The sequence below is a fragment of the Lagenorhynchus albirostris genome, chromosome 11, assembly GCF_949774975.1.
Source record: "Lagenorhynchus albirostris chromosome 11, mLagAlb1.1, whole genome shotgun sequence".
NCBI lineage: Eukaryota > Metazoa > Chordata > Mammalia > Artiodactyla > Delphinidae > Lagenorhynchus > Lagenorhynchus albirostris.
In genome coordinates this window covers 3,673,495-3,694,650 of record NC_083105.1, presented here as the reverse complement: position 1 = coordinate 3,694,650, position 21,156 = coordinate 3,673,495, and the positions used below count along the sequence as shown (strand labels likewise).

Genomic DNA, 21,156 nt, shown 5'->3' with positions numbered 1-21,156 from the left:
GGTATGAGTTCTACATGGCGATGGGGCCCTGTGCTCACTGCCCACCTTCAGGCCAGTGGGACTTGGCGAGAGCTCAGGGACCACAGCCATGGGGATACAACCCCCTGCCCACCCTGTCCTTTGAGGAAGGGATGGGGATGGAATCAGGGAGGAGAAGAGACCCCCAGGGTGTCCCTGGTGCAGCCCCCCAGGTCTCAGGAGCATCAGTAAGCGGCAGTCTCCCAGGCTGGCCCCCAAAGCAGGGCTGGGATGGGAGTTCCCTGAGCCCACAAGGGTCCAGACAGGGTGAACGGCCCATCGTCAGAGGGTCCCCGCCAGGCCTCCACCTTGACGACACCTGATGAATTATCTGGGTCTCAGGATGACTTGTGTCCTCCGAATGAGTTCTGAGTGCCTACTGGGTGCCAGGCTCAGTGGCAGGTGTGGCCCAGAGCCGGGGCAACTGTTCTCTCCGGGTCTGTCTGGATCGGAACTGAGAAGTGGGGATGGCATCTTGGAGGAGAGGAGGGAGCTGAAGCTTGAAGGGAGCCTGGGGCAGGAGGGAGGGTATTCCAGAAGGTTCTGCGTGTCATAAGGTTGGAATGGGAGGTGGACTGCAAGGGATGCGGGGTCTCCCCAGAGAGCGGCCAGATGTCCAGGTGGGGTGGGGTGCGGGGAGAACTGGGGGCATCCCTTAGGCTGGGGAGGGGGCGGCAGCAGAGGCCCCCCAGGCTCCCAGCAGCACCAGCCATGCCCGGCTGGACAAAGCTTTGGCCTTTCTGAGCCTGGATCACCCTTCTCTTTTTGCTTGAATTGTGGACATGGTAACAAATTGGGGCTCTTCTAGGAAATAAGATGGGACTGGACACCACGCTTTGGGGTCTGAAAAATCTCCCTCCCTCAGAACCTGGCGGCACAGAGAACATGCAACTTCTGGGCTGCGCCTGCCCCCCTCCAGGTATCCTCAGGAGCCCCCGCCCCAGGACAGAGGGGGCACAGGACAGAGGCAGGTCTGGTGCCCTCAGACCCTCTCCCCTTCTCCGTCTGCTGCTCCCTGTCGGTTTCCTGGTGTTAAGGGGATGGTGAGAGGGACTTCCCTGGCGGTCCAGTGGTTAGGACTCCGCGCTTGCACTGCAGGGGGCGTGGGCTCGATCCCTGGTCGGGGAACTGGGATCCCGCATGCCACACGGCGTGGCCAAAACAAAAGTGGGGGGGCAGTGAGCCTGTGTGACCGCCTCCTTGCCCTCTGGTCCAGCGTGCCCTGGAGCACCCCGTGCCCGGCTGTCCTGGCTCCCACCAGCCTTGGCAGGTGGGGAGCTGGGCTCCTGCTGACCCAGCCTGGCCTCAGTTCGCCCCTGAACTTGGGCCCCTCATTCTCCTTCTCCTATGTGACTTCCGTTCTCCCGGGCTTGAGCCTTCAGCCTTCTGCCGGCCCGAGCCCCTTGCCAGCCCGCCAGTCTCCCAGCCACTTCTGGGTCCCAGGCGTGCCCAGCCCCATGGCCTCGCCCTCTCTGACCACACTGACCAGGTGTACACAGGCTGACGCGGGAGTGGATTCTGATTTGGCTCCGAAGACGCTCTGTGGCTCCCTGCGGCACGGAGGGTGCAGGAGGCGCCGTGGAAGCGTGGCGTGTAAGTGCGCCTCAGTCCAGAAGAAATGACGCTGGAAGGACAGACGTGAGGGGCTGGCAGTCCGCGGATACAGGACAGGTCCCTGTCCCCCGTCCTCCGGCTCGGCCTCTCCCCCCGCCTTCGCCTCTCTCTCCGGTCTGTTTTCTCTGCTCCTCTGCGTGCCCTGTATTCGGCCTCCACTCCTGCACTCAGCTCTCCTCGGGCGAAACCGGCAGTTCATCCCGAATGACAAGTCTTATTTCTAATCCCAGCTCCCGAGCTGGCCCAGTTCAGGTGAAGCGTCCAACCTGGTGGAATCGTCAGCATTAGGCAGGGTCACGAGGGTGCCCAAAGGTGTCCGCAGGTGGGTGAGCGGGGAGCAGCCCCAACGTCGCTGAGCTGTGTGTCCCGGCACAGGACGAAGGGGCAGCAGCAGACGGGTTACGCGAGGCCTCCCTTGCTCACACTCCCTGTGCTCGCGCATCCCTCAGTGTGACTTTGCACAGTGAATCAGTGGTGACCTCGTGTCTGGTTCTGGCCAACAGGATGTGGCGTAAGCCACTCCCTGCCAGTCTGAGCCTGGGCGCTCAGGGCCCCGTGCACGTCTGCTTCCTCTCAAAGCTCTGCAACCGCGGGAACAAGTCCAGACTGGCCTGTGAGGGGATGAGAGAACAGGAGGCCAGAGAGGAGCCCCGCGCCCCCCCACCCCTTTGTCCAGCCGGGCATGGCTGGTGCTGCTTGGAGCCCGGGGGGGCCTCTGCTGCCGCCCCCTCCCCAACGTAAGAGTTGCCCCCAGTTCTCCCCGCAGCCCACCTCGCGCACCTGGACATCTGGCCGCTCTCTGGGGAGACCCCGCATCCCTTGCAGTCCACCTCCCATCCCAACGTTATGACACGCAGAACCTTCTGGAATGCCTCCCTCCTGCCCCAGGCTCCCTTCACGCTTCAGCTCCCTCCTCTCCTCCAAGATGCCATCCCCACTTCTAACTCTGGCCTGGGACCCCCATGAGATGGAGCCAACACAAAACGAAGCAGAGCCCTTTGAGCCCTGGATCCAGCTGTGCCTGAAGGGCCCCTGGACTTGGCGGTCACATGCACTAATAGATTTCCTTTTCTCCTTGATGCGTCTGATCAGTTTTCCTGTCGTGTGTAACTCCTCACCCCATCCATGTCACGGAAGCACCAAAGCTGGAGACCCCATGGATAACCCTGGCCCCAGCTCAGAGGAGGTGACAGCTGGGCTAGGCCTTGATCATAGTCGTAGGCCTTGATCATATGACTTGCGTCATAGTTAGCTGGGGGCAGAGGGGTGTGCCCGGGCAAGCCGGTGCAGGTGTTGGCTGTCTTCCTGGGAGCCAGTGCAGCTCACTGCCTCCCGGGTGTGACCTCTGCCCAGGCAGGCCCCAGGCTCCCAGGCTGGCTCCCCACAGTGATATGATAGCCTTGGGCCTTGGCGAGGGCTGGAGGCCTGAAGAGGGGGTAACACTGCAGACGCGTTGCATGAGGGTGGGCAGTTTAGGCACCCAGAGGTCTTGCCTCATGGGTCATGCTTGTGTCAGGACTCCCAGCCTCAGGATTCAGCTAAGGTATGTGAGAGGAGCAATGTCCAGAGGTCATCAGCCCACACCTGTCCCTCCCCAGGCTCCAGCTTGGCCACTACGATGGATGCCCCATGGGGGCAGTGCCAGTCAGGTGCAATGTGCAGGTTACCAAACGAAGTGGGTTTAAGGATCCACTCTCAGCTCTTCAGTGAAGTCATTTCAGATCCTTGGTCCCAGCAGACTTTGCACCCATCAATATTCAGACTTGTGCAGATTGATCATGCCTCCAGGCCCGGCTTAAATGCCACCTCCTCCAAGAAGCCTTCCCTGACCACCCCAGGCAAAAGGGCTCCATCCTGCTTCTCATGTCCCTTTGAACCCAGGACCCCTCACAAATTACCATTCCCAGACTATCACGCGAGGCAGTTACTTGTACGTATGTTGTATTTTCCTTCGGTTCATCTCTGCCAACCCAAGGCCCAGCCAGGACCTGGTAAGTACACCTGATGGGTAAATGTTCGCTAAATGAATAAAGAAAAGTTGGCTAAAATTTAGAGAGTCCAATCACATTGCACTTACCATGTGGCAGGCACTGTTTTAAATGATTAATACATACAAACTCACTGACTCCTCTAAAGACCCCTGGTGATATCTTCTGTTTGATCCCCACTTAACAGGTTTGGAAACTCAGGCACAGAGAGGCTCAGTCACTTGTCCAGAGTCACACAGCCTGTATGCAGCAGAGCCAGGAGTCAGGCCCAGGTGGTCCTTCTCCAGAGTCTGTGCTCTTAGCCCCAGGACCACTACATGTCATCATTCCAGATGTGTAGTGAGGGCACTGAGTGCCAAGAAGGGACTAGACTGTGGCCTCACAGCCAGTGGCCAAACAGCCCTCCTGCCTCCTGGTCTGACTCTTCCTTACTTTAAAACGGAGCCCCAAGGCCTTGGGACCCAAAGGTTGCTCACCTTTTCACCAGGCTTTCTTGGAGTTTGCACGCAAGTTCTTTCCCATAGAGGCAGAGCCAGTCTGGGCCTTCCTCCCTTCTCTTGGTGAAAGTTTTTCCTGTGGGCATCCTGTGGGCAAAGAGGCGGCTGAGTTTGTGGTTTAGGGTGTGTCCAGGGCACGTTGGTGGATGGGTTCAGCAGGCATTGTGCAGGCATTGCTGCTGGATGGAGGCTGGTGGGCGCAGCCCTGGGCCTCCAGACCAGGAAAGGGGGTGGAAGGGACTCGGGCTGCGCCCTGGCACTGGTACAGCTGAGAGCGACACCCCAAGGAGCGGGGTGTGGAGTGCAGGCTGGGACCCCCCACTGGTGGGCAGGGCGGGCTATGGGGTGGGGCTCCAGGAGGGCCCGGGGTCCTGCACCGACCGCTGTTTCCCTCCTGAGCGAGGCCCGTGCCCGTGGTGCCCAGGGCAGCAGGCAACGCCCTGACCGCTAGGCCACCTGGGGCCCTGCGGGAGAACTTGCTTCCCTCCTCGTTGATGGCAGAGCTGTGGGCCACCATGTCTGCACCATGTGACCATGCCTGAGCGGTCACGTGACCCCGAGGTGGCACTGCATAGGCCCACCCGGGACCAGCCGCTGACGGCAGGAGGTGCGGCGCTACAGCTGGATTCACTCCCTCGGCCCCAGCCGGACATCTCAGGAAAAGAGAGGGACTCCTGGAGGGTTGAGGATGCCGGGGCGGGGGTGGTCCTGGGGAGCCTGGGGGTCTTGGGGGACCCAGGAGGGCCTAGGGGACTTCAGGGCATCTTGGGGAACCTGGGGGTTCTTTTAGGAGCCCTGGGTGGTCATGGGGGCTTTGAGGCATCCTGGGAGAATCTTTGGGGCCTCAGGGGGCCTAAGGAGTTTGGGGTACCTTTGGGCGCCTCTGGAGGCATAGGGGACCTTGCGGAACCTTGAGAGGCCTGTAGGTCTTGGGCAACCTTGGGAAATCTTTGGGACCTTAGGGAGTATTGGGGGGTTTACAGGGGCCTTGGGGGGCCTTGGGAGAGTGGAGCAGCCCCGCTAGGGCCAAGGTCATGCTGGCGGCTGTGGCCTGGGCAGGTCACTGCACCTGGGAGCCCTGACCCCCTCTTTGAGTTATGGAGTGTAACACAGGCCCACCTGAGTCCTGTGAGGGTGAAGTGACCCAAGGTGACAGGCCCCTTCCTTCCAGCGCCCTTGCCTGTGCTTTCACCCCTGGAACCCTGTGAGGCCAGGCCCACGCCTCCCCCAGACCAGCTCATTTCCAATACTGTGGATTGTCCGAAAGCTTTTGTGGGGAGGCAGGGCACGAGCTCCTGTCACACACACCCCCGCAGGAGGTGTCCCCTTGTCCCCGAAGTTCCTCCCACACTGACAAGCAGGCCAGGTGGGAGAGGCCCTGAGTTAGCTTCCATTCTCTCTCCAAGGCTGTGCAGGCTTTCTGGCTGGGGAGTGACACGACCAGGATGGGGCTGGTCCTTCAGGGCAATGGCGCTGGCTGCTGGCAGAGGCTGATGTGGCCTGGCCAGGGTCTTGGTGATGGCTGGATGGTAGGAAGCAGACAGAGTGGAGCAGAAAGTCCAAGTTCCTGGCCAAGGCACCTCATGAAAGGCCTCAGGGCCTGGCCCCCTTCCTGGTCCCCTCCCTGTCCAGGGGCCGGCGCATGGATGCCACCTCCAGCCCTGCACGGCGGGTCTGTCCAGGTCTCTCCATCTTTGCGTTAATGCCTCGGTCCAGGCCACTGTCATCTGCCCCCGACAATACCGGGGATTTCCGGCGGGTCCCCTTGCTCCCCTTCTGGCCCGTCCGATCCATTCTTCACCAGCAGCCAGAGTGATCTTAAAATGTGACCCTGCCCTCCTCAACCTGCCCCGTGCTCCACGGCAGCACCTACAGCCATATCTAGAGGCGCCCATGGCCTCCCCACCCCCACCTCCCCTCCTCCTTCCTGGCAGAGGCTCAGTTCTTGGGGGAGCCCAGCCTCCCCGGGGCAGCAAATTGAGGAGCTTGTGGCAGAATATGTGTTGACCCATTGCTTCCTTCATTTAGAAAGTCTGCTGGGAGGGCTTCCCTGGTGGCGCAGTGGTTAGGAATCCGCCTGCCAATGCAGGGGACACAGGTTTGAGCCCTGGTCCGGGAAGATCCCACATGCCACGGAGCAGCTATGCCTGTGCGCCACAACTACTGAGCCCACGTGCCACAACTACTGAAGCCCGTGCGTCTAGAGCCTGTGCTCCGCAACGAGAGGCCACCACAATGAGAAACCCATGCGCCACAACTACTGAGCCTGTGCTCCAGAGCCTGCGAGCCACAACTAGTGATCCTGTGTGCCACAACTACCGAAGCCTGCGCGCCTAGAGCCTGTGCTTCGAAACGAGAGAAACCACCACAATGAGAAGCCTGTGCACTGCAGCGAAGAGTAGCCTCCACTCGCCACAACTAGAGAGAGCCCGTGCACAGCAACAAGACCCAATGCAGCCAAAAATAAATAAATTAAATAAATAAAATTTTAAAAATACCTTTACAGAATAAAAAGTCTGCTGGGAGCGTATCAGCTGAGCCGTGTGGGGGGCTGGGCGGTCTGCCTCCTGCCAAGTTGCTCGTCCTGGGGTCCAGGGCCCACCAGCCTGCCTCACATGTCCCCTGGCCTGTGATTGGTCCGGGTGGGTGTGTGAGCCTGTTCTGGCCAATGGAGGAAAGTCCGCTGGGGCTTCGAGAGGAGGTTTCCTCAGCAGACAAAGGAGACAACAAGACAGGTCCCTTTTCTTCCCTGGACCCGTCCCTTCTGTCTGTGACAACATCCCAGCCCACGAACCTGCTCGGGGATGACGAGGGCCCTGGAGCACGGAGGCTGACCATGCCAGGCACTGCTCTAGGGGCTTTGCAGAAGCCAACACACTCACCGCCCCACGAGGTAGGTGCAATTACTATCCTTATTGTACTGATGGGGACAGCAAGGCGCGGAGAGAGAGGTGGGTCTTGTGCCCTGGTAGCTGATGCAGCCAGCCTGCCTCCAAAGCCCTGCAGGGCTCTGTCCCCGTCACAGCTGCTCAGCTTCCCCTCAGCCACTCCCTTCAGCTGCTCTGCCGTCTCAGCTCCTTGGGCCTCTTCCCTCTCCTGGGCTCTGACACCGTCTCTTCCTTTTGCCTGGAACACTCTTCTCACATGACTGTCTCATTATGGGATCCCGGTTCAAATGTTCCCTCCCCCCAGGGACATGTTTGGCTGGGGCCGGCGGTGAAGGGGGCTTCACTACAAGCCCTTTTGTGCCTTTTCAATGTTGAACCATGTGAATATATTCCCTACTGTCTCACTCTGCTTGGGCCCCCATAACAAAATGCCACACTAGGCCACCTGAACAGCAGACATCTGTTTCACACGGTTCTGGAGGCTGGAAGTCCAAGACCAAGGTGCACTGATTCAGTTCCTGGTGAGGGCTCTTTCCTTGGGTTGCTGACAGCTGCCTTCTCACTGTGTCCTCACGTGGCCTTTCCTCGGTGCATACAAATGGTGACAGAGATCTCTCTCTTTCTCTTTCTTCCTCTCCTTATAAGGACACTAATCCCATCATGAGGACCCCACCTTCATGACCTCATCTAAAACTAAGCACCTTCCAAAGGCCCCATCTCCTAACACTACCACGCTGGGGATGAGGACTTCAGCATATGAATTTGGGGAGGGAGGCACAGGACTCAGTCCTTAACACCTACTCAAAGAATAATAAAAATGCTTAAATTTAAAAAGACATGCCACTTTACACCCATTAGGAGTGTTATCACTGTTTAAGAAAACAAAACAGAAAAAAGGAAAATAACATTCCATTGGCAAGGATGTAAAGAAAGTGGAACCCCTGGGCTTTGCTGGTGGGAATGCAAAAGGGCGCAGCTTGTATGCAACACGGTTCCCTAAAAGGTTAAATATAAAATTACCATATGACCCAGCAATTCCATCCCTGGGTATATATATATATACCCTGAAGAACTGAAAGCAGGCGCTCAAACAGATACTTGCCCGCCCATGGTCGTAGTAGCATTGTTCACAATTGACAAAAGGTGGAAATAACCCAAGTTCCATGGATGGGTGAATAGGTAAGCAAAGTGTGGTCTCTACACACAGTGGAGTATCATTCAGCCTTGAAAAGGAAGGAACTTCTGACTCGTGCTACCACATGGGTGGACTTTGAGGACATTATATTCAGTGAAATAAGCCAACACAAAAAAGGTAAATACTGTACGATTCCAGTTACAGGAGGTCCCTAGAGGAGTCAAATCCATAGAGACAGAAAGTAGATGGTTGTGCCAGGGGCTGGGGGAGGGGGATAGCGAGTTAGTGTTTAATGAGGACAGAGTTGGTTTTGCAAGATGAAAAAAGTTCTGGACACGGAGGGTGGTGATGGTTGCACAAGAATGTGAATGGACTTAACGCTGCTGAATTATACACCTAAAATGGTTAAGATGGTAAATTTTGTGTTATGTACATTTCACCACAATAAAAAAGTTACATAAATAAGTGGGTAAATCTAAGTAAGTATTGGCTTTATAATCAAATTAAGTTCTCAGTGTTTTTTTTAAATAAATTTATTTATTTTATTTCTTTATTTTTGGCTGTGTTTGGTCTTCGTTGCTGTGCGAGGGCTTTCTCTAGTTGTGGCGAGCGGGGCTACTCTTCGTTGTGGTACGCGGGCTTCTCATTGCAGTGGCTTCTCTTGTTGTGGAGCACGGGCTCTAGGCACGCGGGCTTCAGTAGTTGTGGTGCACAGGCTTCGCTGCTCTGTGGCATGTGGCATCTTCCCGGACCAGGGCTTGAACCCATGTCCCCTGCATTGGCAGGAGGATTCTTAACCACCGTACCACCAGGGAAGTCCTCAAACCCTTTTATATCTTCATCATTTCTTTCTGACTTAAAAAAATTTCCTACTTCCTATCTTCTATTTATCTCGAGGTATTATCCGTTCTGTATACTCCTTCTTGGATCTCTTTTAGTTTTGTCTGCCATTCTCAGACTTTTTTTTCCCTCTTATTTCTAATTATTCCCCAAGCTCTTCAACTCTCATGTTTTCTTTTCCTCTAATCATTTATTTTCTGAGTTTTAAATTTTGAATTATGTTATTTTTTCATGACTTCTATCATTTTTCTTAATTTGGGGGCCTCAGTTTAAAATCCTAGCTACAGTTTTCATCGCTCTGTGGGCACGTATCTTCTTTTTTTTAACACGTGAATTAATTTTAATTCATGTGCAACTTTTTCAAATTTTATTTTTAATTTAATTTTTTAATTTTATTTTTGGCTGCTCTATATGGCTTTCAGGGATCTTAGTTCCCCGACCAGGGATTGAACCTGGGCCCCGGGAGTGAAAGCATAGAGTCCTAACCATTGGACCACTGGGGAATTCCCAGTGGGCACGTCTTTCTGCTGCACTTTCCTGTTTCATCGCTGTGCTGTCTGATATCATTTGGCCCTCGCCATATTTGACTATTTACATGCAAATTAATTAAAATGAAATGCAGTTACACGCTCAGCTCCTCATTGACACCAGCCACATCTTTTTTTTGTTTTGTTTTTTAAATTTTTATTTATTTACTTATTTTATTTATGTTATTTGTTTATTATTTTTGGCTGCGCTGGGTCTTTGTTGCTGCACGTGGGCTTTCTCTAGTTGCAGTGAGCGGGGGCTACTCTTCGTTACGGTGCACGGGCTTCTCATTGCGGTGGCCCCTCTTGTTGCGCAGCACAGGCTCCAGGCGTGAGGGCTTCGGCAGTTGTGGCGCGGGAGCTCAGTAGTTGTGACTCGCGGGCTCTAGAGCGTAGGCTCAGTAAGTTGTGGTGCACGGGCTTAGTTGCTCCGCGGCATGTGGGATCTTCCTGGACCAGGGCTTGAACCTGTGTCCCCTGCATTAGGCAGGTGGATTCTTAACCACTGTGCCACCAGGGAAGCCCCAGGGAAGCCCCATACCAGCCACATCTTAAATGCTCAATAACCATGTGTGGCTACTGCATTGGGCTGCACAGATACAGGGTATTTCCATCATTCTAGAAAGTTCTATTAGACAGAGCTGGCCCATAGGATCATAACTCTCTGCTTTGCTCCTTTGTGTAATGTTACCGTGACCTCCTCCAGGCTGCTCTGTTACAATTCCTTAAGGCTCCCCCCACCGACTCAGCCCCAGGGGCCCAACAAAGAGGCTGGGGCCCCTCCACGACCTCCTCCTTCTGGCCGCTGCCAGGCCTGCCCTCCCTCAGATCTCTCCCCTGGCGTGAAAGCCCCTCCTCCGAGAAGCCCCCAGGGCCCTGGGACGCAGCGGGTGCTCCCCCAGCTCCACTGACCGCTCACACTGGGGGCTCAGGCATGGGTCTCCCTCCCCCACAAGAAGGTCTATGTAGGCCAGGTCTGCATGTCTGCGGGGTGAGGGGTGAGAAGGAAGGAGGTGGGGTCACCACCCTGCAAAGTAGGGAAACTGAGGCACAGAGAGGTGGAGGGACTTGCCAGGGTTACACAGCAGGTAAGACCCAGAGCCTAGATCCCGGCTAGCAGACCCAGTCTCCTCCGCAAGGGGACAGAAGGCCGGGCTGCTAAGGAGGGAGCCCTGTCCACGTGGCCCTATGTGGTGCCGGCACCGGGAGGCTGCGTGGCAGCAAGGACTACGCCTGGGGGTGGGAGGCTGGCCAGCGGGCTCGGCTTCTGGCCCCTGCACTGCCGTTTGCGGCCACGAGGTGGCGCACGCTGTCAGGCTCAGAAGCCAGGACCCCAAGTTTTTGTAGCAAGCCCCCGTCCCAGGCCAGCAGGCTGGGGTGCTGGGCTCCATCGCCTCCTTGGGGCCTGGCTAAGCCCTGCTGAGGAGCCATGTATTCTATCAGGACCCCCACACACTCCCCCCGTAGGGAGCACCATCTCTCTATGGCCACAAGCAGAGAAAAGCCTTCAGATCTTGCATTTATCACCACGCTTCCTCTGCTGAGAGAGGCTCATTTGTTTCCCTTGTTAACATTTCCGAGATGCTGACGCAACTTACAACAGAGGACGGCTCTGACGCACGGCGGGTGGTTCATTTTTTCCTAAAAAGCTGTTATTAAGTTGATGGTGCATCCTACCCGGTGGCATTTTAAACTCAAGGAAACATGTGAATTACATTTCCGGGCGTCATTTGGCCACCATCAGTACGACATTTGCTGAATGCCTACTGTGTGCAAGGCAGCCCCAGGGACTGGAGTATAACATGTGCTGACTGACTCAGAATATATGGAACTATCAGAACTTCCACCTCTGGACGGGCAGGCAGGCACCTTACATCCTGTTCCAGACCCCTCGGAGGAGGATGCCTTGCATGCCCTTGGCCTCCCCTACAGGCTGCGGCCAGCCTGTTCAGTGGGGACCATGTGCGCCGCGGTAGAGACTACAACCCCAGCCTGCAAGTGGGCATCTCACTTCTTCGCTTTGCAGAGGAGGAGACCGAGGCTCAGCGGGTTGGGTGGCGTGTACAAGGACACACAGCCACCAGGAGCAGACCCAGTCCTGCCCCTCCCGTGGCAAAGAGCATGCGCGGGGTGGTCCCAGCCTTCCCTGCCACAAGGCCTGAGGGCAGCACCCACGGCGTGGGGCTGGGGCTTTATTCCCCGCATGTCCCCCCATTCGTGATCTGGGTGGCGGGCAAGTCCTGTGACTGTGGGCAGGGCTCTACAAAAGCTGCTCCACCCGCCTCCCACCTGCTGGTCACTCTGAGACCCTCCGGTCAACACCCTCTGGAAGCATTCTGGAGCCAGAAGCCTTTCTCTGTCAAAAGCACCGGTGCGATCTCGTGGTCCCTGCTGCAAACCCTTCCGCAGCTCCCTGCTGCTCCGCGGATAAGCCTGAGGTCAGTGGGCTGTCCTCCTGCCTTTTTCCAGCTAAACACAACAAGTGGTCCCTGCTGCAAACCCTTCCACAGCTCCCTGCTGCTCCGCGGATAAGCCTGAACTCCGTGGGCTGTGCTCTTGCCTTTTTCCAGCTAAACACAACAAGTGGGGCTCTCTGCCCCCGCCCCACACCGGCCTAGCTGCCTACCCCACCCCTACCCCCATTGCTGCCGTCTCCTTCCAGCCGCCCAGGACCTAGGCTCCTTCTCTCCTGAGCCCAGGCTCCACCCCAGCTCCACACCACTCCCCAGGGGCCACTCAGTGCCAGGTGCTGCCAGGTTCCGGAGCGGGTGACACAGGAAAGGACCAGGAGTCTGGAGCGGGTAGTCGCTGGGCTTGGATCCCATTCTCCCTGAGCCCCCTGTGTCGGCGTCCTGTGGGACATGGGCATGTGTGTTCAGATACCGAGGGCCAATGTCATTTCCATGAACCACGGGCACTGCTGGGAGCTGGGCGGGGTCACGGAGGGCGAGAGAGGGAAGTGCCTCATTTGGCCACTAACATCCCCCCCCCCCCCGCTTCTGCCCGTCACGTGGGTCTAGGCATCTTGCTCCCAGGTGCTCTCCAGGACTCTGAGGATGGGGGACAGGGTTCTGAGGGCTCGGCTGGCCCCGGGGTGTGTGCGGGCTCCAGGCCACCTTCCCAGAGCCGGCAGCCGGGCTTGGAGTTTGGCACCGCCCGCTCTGCACAGCCCTGCCCCGCCGATGCCCCAGGTCCAGCTCAGCTTCAAGCGGCGGGGTGGGGAGCCAGTGGTGGCCCTGCCAACCCTCAGCGGTGTGGTCCTGACGGCCAGGTGACTGCTCTGAGCCTGTGTCCACAAGGTCTGGCATGACAGATACCGCAGATGGGGCAGTTTAAGCAACAGAGATTTATTCCCTCACAGCCTGGAGGCTGGAGGTGAAGGATCAGAACGTCAGCAGGGTTGCTTCTTCCCAAGGCCTCTCGCCCTGGCGTGCAGAGCGCCATCTTCTCCCTGTGTCATCACTCTGAGTGTGGGTGTCCTAATCTTGTCTTATAAGGACCCCAGCCCTCTGGGATCAGGCCACACCCTAATGAATTTATTTTAACTCAATCACCTCTTCAAAGGCCCTGTCTCCAATTACATCACATTCTGAGGAATTGGGGGCTAGGACTCCAACTCATGAGTTTTGGGGAACAGAGTTCAGCCCGTAACAGTCCTCCTCTGTAAATGGGGGGATGGGATGGCTCCGAGGAGCTGCCAAGCAGGGTGGTGTGGGTGCCCTGTAAGGTCAAGTGCCCCACGTTGGGGTGTATCCGGTCCATGCCTGTCCACCAGGCAGGCACAGCGCAAGCAGCGTCAGGTACAGGGTGGGCGCCCAGCGAATGTCTGTAGGCTGGGCTGAAGGTCATGGACGCTGGGGCGGCCCCAGAAACACGCTTCAACCTCTTCCCTTCCCCTGGTTCCTCCGTCTCCTGCCTGGTGCCCCTAGTCCTGGTCTTTCATTCAAGAACATTCCTTGGGCACGTGCTCTGTGCCCCGCTAGGGCAGAGGGCTGTGGGTGAATACTTCAACCACTGCACTTGCTACTTTCATGAACAAAGAGGTCCCCTTTGGGGCCTGTTCGAGGTGGATTTCTGTCATCTGTGAACAAAAGGGCTCTGACAGTTACAGAGACTGGCTAAGGTCCTGAGGTGTGGGGCAGGGACACACACATGGGTAATCTGGGTCTTTCCCCAGGGGGGTTGATGGGGAGAGTTGGGGGAAGAGACAAGAACACAACCAACAACAGGGTGAGGGATGCAGGGGGTGGCGGGGCCCATGATGGGGAGTCCTGAGGGCCCTGGCTGCAAGGGAGGCTGGGACCAGCTCTGGCCAGGCTGGTGAGGGGGTCTTTGTGGAGCTGGGTCTTGCAGGCTGGGTGGAGTTTGAATAAGGAAGGTGGTCCTGGGAGGATGTGGCAGGTACGATGGCTTGGGGGCAGGAAAGTTGAGCATGTGTTTGGGAAAATCTCTAGTCCTGTTTGCCTGGAGAGCAGAGAGATAAGGCCAGGAAGCTGTGAGGGCACAGTGCATTCCAGGCCGGGACAGAGAAGGAACCAGTGGGGTCTGGAAGCTGGGCCTGGTCCTGGCAGGGGTGCTGGGCATGAATGTGATTCAGACCACCCAACAGAGCTCTCATACTGGGGAAGAGACAGTCCTGCCTACAGCTTGCCACAGTACCCCTGCCGCCCCGAAACAGACCCCACGTTTGTGCGTTAGCTCCCTTAATCTGAAATCATTTGGTCTCCCATTCTGCAGTCGGGAAACTGAGGTACAGAGAGGTAAGGCCTCCTGCTAGGAGCCCACCTGAATGATTGCCTCTGACCCAGGCTTATCAGGTCTACCTTCCCAGGCTGGGGGAGGATGATAGAAGGGCCCCACACCTTGTGAGGACAAAGAATGTCACCTGCCATTTCAGTAAACAAAGGATGCTGTGGCCCTCAAGCCATCTGTCACTGCAGACGCCCCCTGCCCGCAATGGTGCACCCAGGTCGGAGAAAAACAGGACACTGGCCCGAGATAGTTAAGATGCATATGAAAGGAATGATTTCAATGAGACAAAACTCATTCCTCTTCCCATATGTAGAAAAGTACGAAAATCATTAGCTTGAGATGCCTGTTTTGTGTGATTATCAGTAATTCTTTGTTGCTCAACTACATTTGTTCCCCAGCAAAACCTCCTGTGTATCCTGGCTCCTACCTTTACTTCTTTGGAACAGTCTCTCAGAGCTATGTGAGAGGCTGCCATCCCTGGCGACTTCCCCGGCAGTCCAGTGGTTAAGACTCCGCCTTTCCAATGTAGGGGGCTCTGGTTCCACGTGGTACGGCCACATGCCACGCGGTACGGCCAAAAAAACTGAAGACATAACTCTCAACTTTTAGGTTGTGCAAAATTTTTTCGGTTGACACTTACCCCAGGGAATGCTTCAGAGGCACCTGAGTTGGGAGCCTTGAAGACCGGATAGGAGATTGGGAGTTGGGTTAGGTAGTGGGGTAGGCGGCGGGGTGGGGTGGGGTAGCTCAGTTCTGGATTCCTGGAGGTGTCTGTAGGACTCCCACGGTCACTGGGTTTGGGGCAGAGCAGGGGAGCTGGGCTTAAGACACATAAGGCAGATGGGACCGTCAGGGCAGAGCCCAGAGGACCCAGCTGAGGAGGGGTGGCTGATAAGTCTGGGGACAGACAGCCTTGGGGCCTTCCATGTTCTCTGGGTTCCCCAATCCTCCGACTCCAAGCTCCAGCAGCCATCCTCCTGGTCAGACCTGGGTGGGGAGTTAATCGTGGGGCCCGCAGCCCAGGATGTGGACCTATGGTTTTGGAAGGGTGGTCCCTTCTACTGGTAAGCTAGACAGCCCCTGGTCCGGGAGCCAAGGAATGTGCAGGGTTCTCCTGGGGGCGCGCGCGCGCGCGCGTCCAGACTCGGGCAGGGGTCGGGGGTCAGGTGGGCTTAAAGCTGCCTCCCTCTACTAACTCCCCGCCCCGCAGTGTGCAAGCGTGCGGGATGGGCTCCCTTGAATGACAAAGGTGCGACTCAGAGAACGAGGCCCGCATCCTGAGGTCGGGGAGCGCCCCTGGGCATGGGGGGGTGGTCAGCCCCCGCTACAGATTCGAGTCTAGAGGGAGTGTGTGCAACCCCACCTGCCCTCCCCCTGCAGGGTCCAGGTACCCTCCCCCTGGGTGGGCCGAAGAGTGGCTTCAGGGGAAAGGCGGTTCCCTATGGGATGTGGTCGCCACCGGTAGCAGTCTTTGACCCAGGTCTGAACCTCAGGCGGTCCAACTGCGGCCCCCGTGGGGTGTCTGGCCGGCGGACCGCGGATGAAGTGACGGCAGCATGCGTGCCTGGGCGTGGCTGTGCCCGTGGCGTCCGCCCTATAGACGCGCGGGACCGCGCGGCCGTAGGCGCAACCAGCGGACGGCCGCGCGGAGGAGCCGCCGCGCGTGCGCGTGGGTGCAGGTGGCGGGGGCGCACGTGGGCCACCCAAACAAAGGTGGTGCCGCATGACCCAGCTCGCTCTCGCGTGCGAATCCGCCAGGGCAACGAGCCCCCGCAGGGGGCCGCATCTGGGTGGGCCGACTGCCCCGATGCCGCGCAAGGAGGGGCGCGACTCCTTTAAGGCGCGGCGGGGCGGTGCGGGGCTTGCCAGCTCAGGTCGTGGGGCGTGGCGTTGGGCGTGGCGGTGAGGGGGCGTGGCGTTGGGCGGGGCGGAGCGCGCGCGGGGCGGGGCGGCGGCTGCGCAGGCCGGGCCGGGGGTGCGCAGATTTCGCGCAGCGGGACGCGAGCGCGCGACCTGGCGCCGCCGCCGCCGCCGCCGCCGCCGCCGCCGCCGCCGCCGCCGCCGCCGCCGCCTCCGCCTCCGCGCTCGTGGCCGGGACCCGCGGGGCCGCCTCCTCCGGGCTCCCCGGCGCCGCTCGGCTCCCGGGCGGGCGGCAGGTGCAGCGCGGCCGGGCGGCTGGCGAAGGGGGCTTCGAGGCGACGGTTGGATGAGAGGTGGCCCCGGTCTCCGCGCAGGGTAAGCGGCGCGCGTGCGGACGCCCACACAGACCTCGGCGGACACACGGACAGGCTCCCCACGGGGGCCGGCCGAGCCGCGACCCGGCGCGCTCGTCCACGCTCTCCCGGCGCCCGCAGCCAGCGGCCCTCCTAGCAGGGCCCCGCGCGGGCGCGCCCCGCATACACGCCCCCGGGTCCCGCGTTGGCCTGGGCGCGCCGCGGCCGCGGCGTCTCCTGGCCCGCGTTGTGCCGGGCTGGCCAGGGAGAGGAGGACGTCCCGTGGGCGCGGGGCCTGAGGTGGGGTGGTGGTGATGGGCAGGGCGGGGGTCGCCGCGGCCAGGCTGGGGCACGGGCGGGCTCGGCAAATGTCGTCTTCGCCACTCACTCCTTGGGGACAGGAGAGGAGGAGGGAGACCCCGGCCGCTGTGACCCCAGAGACGACCCCGCTAAAAAGTTGTGGGCGCTCGTCCTCCTCCCCGCACCCCTCCGTTCGCCCTGTCCCCTTTCCCTTTGTTTGGGACTTTTAGCTGGTGGGGCTCTGCTGGGGCCCAGCCCCGCGTGCAGGCACGGAGGAGAGGTGTAGTGCAGCAGCTCCCAGCCCGCGGCCCCCGCCTGCCCAGAGCAGGCCCTGCGCCCCCGTCCAGGCCTGGCCTACCACCGGGGGAGGGAGGAGAGTCGGAGCCGGGCGGGCTGCTGCACCTGTCTGGGCAGGGAGGCTCTGGCAGTAGGAGCAGCGGCCCCGGCCAGGGCCATAGACCTGAGGGGGTACCCCTGGAAGCTGAGTCCACCCTGGGGCTGTTGCCAGCCCTGCATTTCCGGAGGCGGGGAGGATTCAGTTTGGGCGACACCTTCTGCAGGATGGGTTTCCCTTCTTGTCTTCCTAGTGAAGGCTGGGGAGAAAAGACAGAGTTCTGAGCATCTCCCCCCCACAAAAATGGAGGCTTCTGAGCCCCAGCGCTCATCGCAGCGCAGGCCTAGGGGTAGTTTCAGGCCTGGGCCTGGCAGGGGCAGGGCTGTGCAATAGTTAAAGAGAGGAATTTGGAGCCTTGCCTCCGTCACACATCTGTTCGGTGACCTTGGGCAGGAAGGCCTTGAGCCGTCTCATGCCTCAGTTTCCCCACCAGTAAACGGGGAGGGGGGCTGACAAGAGAATTAGATGATGTGATACAGACCCCCCCCACCCCCCTCCCCGACGGGACACACCTAGGGCAGAGAGCAGAACACCCTGGAGAGGCCAGAGGTGCCCTTCGCCCCCTGGCGGCTGTTGATTTCCTGACTCTGCCCCACGTGTCCCAGGCCCATCTGGGGACGCACAGTCTGGCTGGGTGAGTGTGCTCCAGTTGTTGCCCTTGTCCCCTGCTGGGGTGGAACCACATCCCACAATGTTAGCTGGGACCCCTCGGATCAGGGACCTCATTAAACCTGCCCCTCCTTCCTGTTGCAAACCCCTCTGAAAACTCCCTGCCTGGCCCAGGTAAGGGACCTGGCCTGCCTGTCCTTCCCTCTGTCTTGGCTGTGATGTTGATCCTTCTGCAGCACTGTGACCATGGGCAGGGGTCTTGAACCTGCAGGCTGCCCAGTGCTGGACTCCTATTTGGGGGGGGTGCCAGCTTGGTCCTGGGGACCAGGAGGTAGGGTTCCCTGAAGCCTCTAGACGGCGCCACCCCCTCTCTGCCCTTCTTTCCTGTGGGCTGCCTTGGCTCATGGGGTGTGGCTGTCCCAGAGGTGCGGCCTGGGGACGGTCAGGGCCTGTCCCTTTGCCGTCTGCCTGCCTGCACTCGGGAAAGGCATTTCCTGGAAACTGAACAGGAAGGTCTCAAAGTGTGGTTTGCTTGGCCCTGGCCGCCTTAGTCTGTGTCTTCCACTGAGTTGGGTGGGCAGGGGCCCTTCATGCAGGGAGAACCTGGTGGTCTCTCCAAGCCGCCAGGCTGTGAGGCGCTCCTCGTATCTGTCCAGCCAGAGTGGGCGTCAGGACCCCCCCCCGATGGTCGCCAGCTCCGTGTGACCTCTGCTTCCCCTGCCCTCCCCGGGCCTCACCTTCACCAGCTAGAAACGAGGAGAATCAGGCCCGTTTTTCCTGAATCACCACTTCTGCTGTACAATAGAATAGAATAGTGGTTCAGGCCCAATGAAAACAAAGTGTTATTAGATTCCAGTGAGGGTGCAGTTGCCAGGGGAGATTGCGAGCCTGAAGCGCGTTTTCTGTTTGTAACAGAGTATCTGAGCGATGTTACAGATGTGACAGAGATACCAGTGCCAGGCCCAGCCTGCATCTCCGTGGAATCAATGTAATCGGAGAAGCGAAGGGCTCCCCTGATGTTTCCATGGTGTGACCCATGTTAGTGGTTGTACCACTGGTACACTGTCATCTCGTGGGCCCTAGGGGACCCCTTCCAGCTCCCCATGCTTCGCGGTTTGGGAGTTTGCCTCCTGAAGCCAGTCGTATCTGAGCTCTGTGCAGGAGTGGGCTTCCCGCTGTGGCGTGGCTCGGCTCCAGCCAGGTCCTCCTTTCTGGGCGCCACTCCCTCTCGGGGACCTGGGCTGGTTTATCTTCTTGTGGGCCTCTGGCGTTTGGCACCCTGTGTAGTCAGGATGGAGGGCTCCTGCCTAGTGGCCGTGCTGGGGACTTGCTGAGCGTCTGAGGAGCTCCAGTCAGTGGAGGGCGTCTGCCAGCTGGGGCGGAAGACACTGGTGGTGGCTGTGTGACCTGCTTGGACAAGGCTGCTGTTCCTGTCGCCAGCAGGAAGGGAGACCATCTTTGTCGAAAGCCGAGTACCCCTGCTTCCTGTGGAGGCTGCTGACAGCCTTGGGGTATGTAGCAGAGCATCCCTCCCCTTAAAGTAGTTAAAAATGAATTGGGGGTAATGAGACGTGGACATTGAGAGTGAGTAATAGGAATACGGATGCCCTTGCCAGGGGAGCAGCTTCTGTTTGTTTACCAGCCCAGACGTGCTCGTGTGACCACCCAGGTGGCACTCGGGAGGCCTTTGCTTGGGACTGGAAAGCCAGCTGGGGGGCCCTTAGGCACTGCAAGGGGTTTAGGTCTGATTTGTCCTTGGCTTTGGGGTGGTGTGGCAATGGGGGCTCTCACTGGGTCTTTATCCTGGGCAGAATCTAGAAAACACCCTTTGTGAAGGGGCTGAGAGTTCAGTTGCTGGCTGGGGACAAGGAGGGGGCCTGCGTCCTTGACGGTGACGAGTATTTTGCGGAGACAGAGTGGCTGAGACACAGCCAGCCCCACCTGAGGGGCAGCCGGGCCACCTGCTTGGAGCTGGCCGCTGACAGAGGAAGGCAGTTGGTTGACTTGAGAACTTAAAGGCAGGTCGTCCGACTTCTCTTACTGATTGAGATGGAGGAAGAAAGTGAGGGTTTCCCTAATTAGAGAAAACTGTGTTCCTTGAGCCTTTGGGGTCTGCGTGTGGCCTGTACGGGGGAGTCGGGCAGAGACTTTGGACTGTAATTCACCATTAATGACGCCCGCCATCTAAAGGTTATTAAGATCACTTGGCATTTGAGTTATAACCAGGGTTGTGATGATGTTTAAGCCCTGTGATTAAAGCCTCCTGTGGTTACACCGGCAGACAGGAAGGACTGGCCTGTCCAAACGAAAAAAGAAATTAATAGTAGAAATCACTCAGTATAGTGTCAGGCGCGGTGCTAAGTGTCTTTCAGGCGTTGGCCCTCGTGGTCCTCACAACCTCCACCTTCACGCGGAGGCAGAAACAGGCCCAGAGAGGCAGGCGGCTGTTCTCAGTCCCCAGTTAGTTAAGTAGCAGAGCTGGGATCGGAACTCGGGTTGTTTGGCAACAAAGGCTGTGCTCTTAACCTCACTGCCTCCCTGATAATCAGTTGAATTTCTGGGGGTTTGTATAAGAAACAGAGGAAGTAAATTTACAGTCATGATGAGAAGTCTCTTTGCCATCAAACGTGTGCTTATAGCAAGAGCGTCTCTTATGCTGGGCCTGATGGCATTCCACGCACTTTATATGATTGATTTTCGTAACAGCTGGAGGTCACTGCTATTATTAGCTCCGTCGGCACAGAGAGGTTAAGTAACTTCCCAGAGGCCACAGGCTGGTGAGTGGCAGAGTTGGGTATCTGTTCCTAAGCTGGGTGCTGTATGCAGGGGGATTAAGTGGAGAAAACTCTCGGTCTGTCGCTGTGTGTTCTTGGGCAAGATGCTTAACCCCTCTGGGCCTCCGTTTGGTCACCAGGAAACAAGGGTCTTGGTGTGGAATATAGAAGCCAGAGGCCTGAGAGCTGGCCCTGGCCCGAGCTGGCCGCGTCTGCACTGCCTCCCCCAGGAAGGCCCTGGGTGGGGAGGCCCAACCATTGTAGCTTCCCCCCAGGAAGAGAGTCGTGGTGAAGGGGGCCAGTGCGCCCCAGCACTGGCTGGTGTTGGATGGAGCCGCCCTGGCTGTTGTCGGGGGTGAGGGCTCTGCCTCTCCCAGAAGCTCAGTCCACACCTGGGGAGAGAGACACCTGACACCCTGACACCGGGCACCGCTCGCTCTGTGAAGTGAGGGCGCTCAGAAAGCCCCCACTGCTCTGTCCCTCGGGAACCGGGGCGGGGGGGTGGTGATGGGTTGCCCTACCCAGAGCCCCCCTGTGCCGCCAAACCCAGCTCAGCTGTGGTGGGAGAACTAGGTGTGCTGGCGCCATGGAGGGCTGCCATGGCCCG

General features: G+C 58.5%; 1 protein-coding gene across 6 annotated transcripts in view; it reads left to right on the top strand.

The window, feature by feature from the left end:
- Positions 1-16,335: 16,335 nt before the first annotated feature.
- Positions 16,336-21,156, top strand: part of GRAMD4 (GRAM domain containing 4) — a 77,112-nt gene continuing 72,291 nt past the window's right edge. For 4 of the 6 annotated variants that reach the window (XR_009543229.1, XR_009543228.1, XM_060164312.1 and 1 more), the window contains exon 1: positions 16,336-16,494. Coding sequence is in view for 2 of the 6 variants with exons in the window: in XM_060164312.1 (XP_060020295.1) it covers positions 16,466-16,494 (29 nt within the window). In the remaining 4 variants the exon portion in view is untranslated. The remainder of the gene's footprint in view (positions 16,495-21,156) is intronic. The other 2 variants (XM_060164314.1, XM_060164315.1) reach the window with 2 other exon arrangements.